Source organism: Orcinus orca, chromosome X (genome assembly GCF_937001465.1).
Source record: "Orcinus orca chromosome X, mOrcOrc1.1, whole genome shotgun sequence".
In the NCBI taxonomy this organism is placed as follows: domain Eukaryota; kingdom Metazoa; phylum Chordata; class Mammalia; order Artiodactyla; family Delphinidae; genus Orcinus; species Orcinus orca.
This window is the reverse complement of record NC_064580.1, coordinates 59963070-59970002: the sequence shown is the minus strand read 5'-3', so window position 1 is coordinate 59970002 and position 6933 is coordinate 59963070. Positions and strand designations below refer to the sequence as shown.

General features: G+C 48.1%; 1 protein-coding gene across 4 annotated transcripts; it reads left to right on the top strand.

Moving 5' to 3' along the window:
• Positions 1 to 1928: 1928 nt before the first annotated feature.
• Positions 1929 to 6728, top strand: PJA1 (praja ring finger ubiquitin ligase 1). 4 transcript variants are annotated; one of them, XM_033439125.2, is made up of 3 exons: positions 1961 to 2081; positions 4139 to 4660; positions 5228 to 6728. In XM_033439125.2, exons 2-3 carry the CDS (start codon positions 4368 to 4370, stop codon positions 6273 to 6275), a joined length of 1341 nt encoding a protein of 446 aa, XP_033295016.1. In that variant the 5' UTR covers positions 1961 to 2081; positions 4139 to 4367; the 3' UTR covers positions 6276 to 6728. The 4 variants fall into 4 exon arrangements, with proteins under 4 accessions (XP_004275838.1, XP_004275837.1, XP_033295015.1 ...); XM_004275790.4 differs by having other exon boundaries at positions 1929 to 2081; positions 4466 to 6728; XM_004275789.4 differs by having other exon boundaries at positions 1937 to 2081; positions 4139 to 6728.
• Positions 6729 to 6933: the final 205 nt, after the last annotated feature.

Genomic DNA, 6933 nt, shown 5'->3' with positions numbered 1-6933 from the left:
AGCCTTTCTGATTTCTATAATTCTAACAATATTTGCCTCATATATTTTGAAATTACTTTGTTTGGCATATAAATTTCAGTGACTATATCTTCTCGGTGAATGAAACAACCTGATTTGTTTTCTTTAATGCTTTTTACTTTGAGTTCTTGATTTTTCTGATATTAACGTTGCTACATGTCTCTTTCTTTATCTTTTTTTCTTTCTTTCTAAAATTCCTTCCTTCCCCTCCTTCCATCTTTCCTCCTCTCCCTTCCTTCTTCTTTCTTTCCTTCCTTTCTGCTGGTATTTAACTGGCATATATATTCTATTCCTATTTCTGGTTTAGGTGAAGCATATAAACAGCATATAACTGGATTTCTATTTTTTAACATCTTTATTGGAGTATAATTGCTTTACAATGGTGTGTTAGTTTCTGCTTTATAACAAAGTGAATCAGTTATACATATACATATGTTCCCATATCTCTTCCCTCTTGCGTCTCCCTCCCTCCCACCCTCCCTATTCCACCCCTCTAGGCAGTCACAAAGCACCGAGCTGATCTCCCTGTGCTATGCGGCTGCTTCCCACTAGCTATTTTATGTTTGGTAGTGTATATATGTCCATGCCATTCTCTCAGTTTGTCGCAGCTTACCCTTCCCCCTCCCCATATCCTCAAGTCCATGCTCTAGTAGGTCTGTGTTATTCCCGTCTTGCCTCTATGTTCTTCATGACCTTTTTTTCCTTAGATTCCATATATATGTGTTAGCATATGGTATTTGTTTTTCTCTTTCTGACGTACTTCACTCTGTATGACAGAATCTAGGTCCGTTCACCTCACTACAAATAACTCAGTTTTGTTCCTTTATATGGCTGAGTAATATTCCATTGTATGTATGTGCCACATCTTCTTTATCCATTCATCTGTTGATGGACACTTAGGCTGCTTCCATGTCCTGGCTATTGTAAATAGAGTTGCAATGATCATTTTGGTACATGACCTTTTTGAATTATAACTGGATTTCTAAAAACTAAATGCTAAAACTAAAATGAGAGTTTGCTTTTTTATTTTTAATGGGAGATGTTAACCCATAATACATCCTGACATGTTTGGATTTATTTCTGCTCCCCCCTTTTTAAACATACTTTCTTGTTGCCTCCCATCCCATTTCTGCCTTTTGTTAGATTTTTTTCTCTTTGTTCTCTATATTATTTCTTCAACGGTTTGAAAGTTATACATCCTATTTCTATTTTGTTGTTACTTCTAAAATTTCTTGCTCTTCTATTATGCATTTTATTCCCAGTAAAGAACAAAGCTTTGCTACTGTTGTGAACATAGGCAGTCTTTACATTTGACGCAAATATTAGAGATATATGTAAAGTGCAATTAAAAAAAAAGATTTCGGAGTTCAGTAAAATTGTATAAATCCAAAAGGCATAGCTATAATATTTTGAAGAGCAATGCAATTACGAAAATGTGAACCCATGCTGTGCTGCAATGATTGATCATTTCTTTTGGACAGAGAACCTCGATTTTGTGATTAACAGCAACAAATTCTACTGTAAACAGTTCAATTTGCTTCAACCACCAGGTTAGACAAAATTCAGCTGACTGCAACCCTAAGTACCGTGATACTTCCACTACAGATCATAACATAGAACATAAGATAGGATATATTAATATCATTACTTTCACATCAGAATGAATCAGAAAGAATTTGCGGATTTCATTTTATTTCAAACAACAACAACCACCCAAAGCCCAGAACAGAAGGGCAAATGACTAAATGTTTAACATTTGTTAAAGCTGGCTGTTGGTTACATTTTTCGCTGTCCTTTTCTGTATCCTTGACGATTTCATCATTTCAAATGAAATAATGTTTTCGAGCCCACCCTGATTTGTCGAGAGCAGCTGCCGCCCCCGCCACATCAAGGGGGCGGGCTGCCGCGACGCTACAATCACTTCCGCCGCCGCAGTCGCGCCCGTCCCGCCGCTGTCTGGAGGGGGAGGAGCTGGAACCCCGGGAGCAGCGGCTCTGGTGGTTGTGGCGGTCGGAGGTCCGAGGGATCTTCTCTTTCCGAGAGCGTGCGGGGGTCGCGACTGGGTGAGTGAAAGGCTGTTTATTTCCTCGATTCCCTCCAGACGTGGCGGTGGGGCGAGTGGCCGGGCGTGGGGCGAGTGGCCGGGCACCGGCGTGAGGATGTGGAGTGGGGGGTGGGGGCTCTAACGAACAGATTTTCGGGCTCGCCCCTCGGGAAGGGGTGGGGCGGACGCGGGACCTGACCGCAGAGGGAGGCCTGTGCCCTCCACCGGCCCGATTTAGGGCTCCATCCTTCATCCCCCGGCCCCTTACGTGTGGCTCGGTCCCAGCTCGGGTGGCTTGAATCGCTATTCGAGAGGGGAGTGGTGGTCGCGGCCCTCTCCGCCTGTCCTCCCCTCTCCTGCCTCCCTTCTTGGCCCCTCTGTGGAGCGATCCGTGGCCTTTCTTTCCCCATTTTGAAGTTGTTTTGATGAATGGTAAATGGTGAAGATTTTTAGGCAAATATATTGTTACCAGGAAAAGAATTGTCAGAAAAATAAATCATTCCCAGGGAAAAACTATAACCCCACACGCCCTTTTCTTTCTTCTTTTCCCCCTTGCCTGCCACATCGGTTTGGATCTACCGTTTGAGCCTATAAACGTTTCCCCGTCTCATTATGACATTGCGGACCCCCTCCCATCCCCGTGTCTCGCGTGCGCGCGCAGGGACACATACACGCACATGCCCGCACATACACACATACACGCACATGCGCGCGCGCTCACACGCATGCACAAAAACCTTCCATTGCAGCTGCCTTACCGCCGCCCCCCCATACTCAAGGTTCCTTCGTGTCCCCCTCCCCCACACATGCTTGGACAGACATGCACACACACCCTCTCACACACTGTCACACTCTCCAGTGCCTTCCCCTGAGAGAGACAGAGACAGACACACACACACACACACACACACACACACACACACACACACAGCCTCACACTCTCCAGTGCTTTTCCCTGCCTCTCACCTCCTACCACATACACACCTCCAGAAGCATCCCCCTCCTCCCTCTGCCTCTTCTTGCTCTGGTGAGCACACACACTACACACACACACACACACACACACACACACACTGTGGGCCGCCTTACCCCCTGCCTGCCACTTACACAGATTGCTGGCTCCTCTTTCCTATGCCACTTACATGCATACACACCCACACGCTCTTTTACATACCCCTCTCAGGTGCTCCCTGTCTGCTACCTATGTGCCTAGACAGCCTCCTTCGCTGGTCCCTGCCATGCACACACACTCACATAAATCCTTCTCCAGGGACATCCCCCTCTTCCTGCTCGCCACATCCATGCATAGAGACATTCTTTGATTGCTGGTGCCCACCCGCCTGCCCGCCTGCCATACGCACATCCGTCTCCAGTGCTGTCCCCATATCGATGCATTTGCTCACACTGACCCTTCTCCATAGTTGCCTCCCATTTTGATGAACACACGCACACAAACTCAAGGACACCCCCTGTTCAGTGCCACTGTACCCTTCCTGGCTTGCCACAGGCACATAAACACAGGCATTCCTCCCTAGAGTTCCAGCCATCACACATCGGAACCACATGCACGTTCTGTCTATCGTACGTACACATGCTCCTCTCCCCTGAAGCCACCCCATCCATGCCTGTCATTTTCATACCCACATCCAGAATGGGTCTCATTCTGCCTGACACTCATGCCTCTTCCCAGTGCCACTGTCACCTGCCCTTTCCCCCTACAAATACAGGAGTCTCTCCACTTCATGAGTGCTGGTCCCCCTTCCACCTGCCCCTCTCCTCCTGACAGACACGTAGACACTCTCGCATACACAGTGATGGTGATCTATATTTTCCACCCCTATTCCAATTTGCATTGCTCCTGTATGTATACAGGACTCAGAAAAATGCAGATACCCCATTAAAAAAAAACCCACAGCCGTCTTTCCTCTTCCCATGTTGGCACAATCCCAGTGCTTCACCTATCTTCCCAGCATCCAGTCACCCCTCCCCCGTCTTCCGTCGGATTCTCCCCTGAGTCTGGCTTTCCTACAAACCCAGTTTTGTAATTATTTTGCCAACATTAAAAATGTGTTCCAGGTCTACACCTGACAGTCACTGGAATGCTACTCCAGGCCATAGAAGAAAGTGAAACTAATTTTAAAGCCCCCTTATTCTTTCTGTAACCTGTCTGCTGAAGTGAAAATAAATCTCCCTGCTCCTTTATTCCGAACTGATTTGACCTTCCCATCTCCAAAGCGTGCGCAGGGAGCAGGAGCCTTTCCACTCAAGCCCCAGATGTACTGGAAACCCTCCTAAGTCAGAGCAAATGGGTCAGGAATCTAGCAAGCCTGTATGGCCCAAGCCAGCAGGAGGGTATCAGTCCAATACAGGCAGGAGGTATGGAAGAAGGCATGCTTATGTCAGTTTCAGGCCATCCACGAGCCAGCAGGAAAGGATTTCCGGCCAGAGAAAGACGTCATCCGAAGTCCCAATGCACAGATCAGCCCCCAGTCAAACCACCAAGAGGAGCCGATCACCATTTTCCACCACCCGTCGTAGTTGGGACGACAGCGAGAGCTCGGGAACCAGCCTGAATGTTGATAATGAGGACTACTCCAGGTACCCGCCCAGAGAGTACAGGGCTTCGGGGAGCAGAAGAGGAATGGCTTATGGACATGTTGACTGTTTCGGGGCAGATGATAGTGAGGAGGAGGGGGCTGGGCCTGTTGAGCGAGTGCCAGTGAGAGGGAAAACTGGCAAGTTTAAAGATGATAAGCTGTATGACCCAGAGAAGGGGGCGAGGTCTCTGGCTGGGGTGCCCCCACAGTTCTCTAGTTTTAACCGTGATGTGAGAGAGGAGCTTGACAAGTTAGACCCAGCCGCTACAGCACGGGGCTCTGCTAGCAGAGCTGAGTTCCTGCAGCCAAATAGCATGGCCCCTCAGCCATCTTCTGCTGAAGGCAAGGTGGTCACCAATGGCAACAGCCTGGAGAGGGAGAGACGGGAGCAGAATTTACCTGCGTGTCCCAGCAGGGCTCCTGTGAGTATTTGTGGTGGTGGGGAAAACACCCCAAAGAGTGCAGAGGAGCCGGTGGTGAGGCCCAAAATCAGAAATCTGGCAAGTCCCAACTGCGTGAAACCAAAAATATTTTTTGATACTGATGATGATGATGATATGCCACACAGTACTTCCAGGTGGAGGGAGACTGCCAGCGCTGATGAAGGCCACTCGGATGGCCTGGCAAGAAGAGGCAGAGGCGAGAGTTCAGGTGGCTACCCTGAGCCGAAGTACCCCGAAGACAAAAGGGAAGCCAGGAGTGACCAAGTGAAGCCGGAAAAGGTGCCGAGACGGCGACGAACCATGGCCGACCCTGACTTCTGGACGTACAGTGACGAGTACTACAAATACTTCGAAGAAGACTCTGACAGTGACAAAGAGTGGACTGTGGCTCTGCGTCGCAAGTATCGAGGTCGGGAGCAAAATCTGTCGTCCAGTGGCGAGAGCTGGGAGACCCTGCCAGGAAAAGAAGAGCATGAAGCCGAGCAAGCCAGAGTGAATGCCAGTGCCAGTGCCAGCCCCAGTGCTGGTGCCAGTGCTGGCAGCAGTGGCGGCAATGAACTTGAAGAAGTTCGAGGGCCATCTCTCCAGGAAGAGGAACAGGCAACTACCGAAGAAGGAGAAGTTCCTTGGCTCCAATACAATGAAAACGAGAACAGCAGTGAGGGGGATAATGATTCCGGTCAGGAGTTCCTGCAGCCCAGCGTCTTCATGCTGGACGGCAACAACAACCTTGAAGATGACTCCAGTGTCAGTGAAGACCTCGAGGTGGATTGGAGCCTCTTCGATGGGTTTGCAGATGGGTTGGGGGTGGCTGAAGCCATTTCCTACGTGGATCCTCAGTTCCTCACGTACATGGCACTTGAAGAACGCCTGGCCCAGGCAATGGAAACTGCCCTGGCGCACTTGGAGTCTCTCGCGGTGGACGTGGAGGTGGCCAATCCACCAGCCAGCAAGGAGAGCATCGACGCTCTTCCCGAGATCCTGGTCACGGAAGATCACAGCGCGGTGGGGCAGGAGATGTGTTGCCCCATCTGTTGCAGTGAATATGTGAAGGGGGAGGTGGCAACGGAGCTGCCGTGCCACCACTATTTCCACAAGCCCTGTGTGTCCATCTGGCTTCAGAAGTCAGGCACTTGCCCCGTGTGCCGCTGCATGTTCCCTCCCCCGCTTTAAGACCAAGGCTCTTTACTCCTGGTCTGATGATTTTCCCCATCTGAAATCCACAATACTGCAGGAGCCCTCTCCAAATTAACCATTGAAGTGAAGTCAATCAGTCGATTAATCTCCACCTGTCGATTCCTTGTGATTATTTCCAGTGTGAAAACGGTTGTGTACGATTGCATTAAAAAAAAAATCATCCTGTGTTTTAGAGGTTAGAAAGGGAAAACTAAACTTTCTAAATGCTACTTGAGATTGCAGTAAAAACATAAATTTTCTAACCTGAACGATGAAATAAGTTGCATTTGTTTTTTTCAGTAGAATATGTTGCTGTTGATTGTAATGTCAAGTTTATCTGTTAAACTTGTCCAAAGGGCATCATCATTTCTGTTGCATGTTATGGGTTAATGTTCCTGTAATTGCAGTGCCGTAAAAGCTTATTAAAATTCTCCTTTTGGTTTTACATGGTATAGTGGAATTGTTTGGTTTTGTCTAAAACGGTGGTACTAAGTGACTTTATAATTGATCTCTTGCATTTGCATCCCAAATAGGGTTTTTTGGTGTTCCCACTAGGAGAAAAACTTTAGTTTCACTGGAAATGCTGACTCCAACAACAGCAAAAGTAAGGGTAATTCTTTCTAAGTAGGGGTAGAGTGTATGGTTGTCAGGCTAC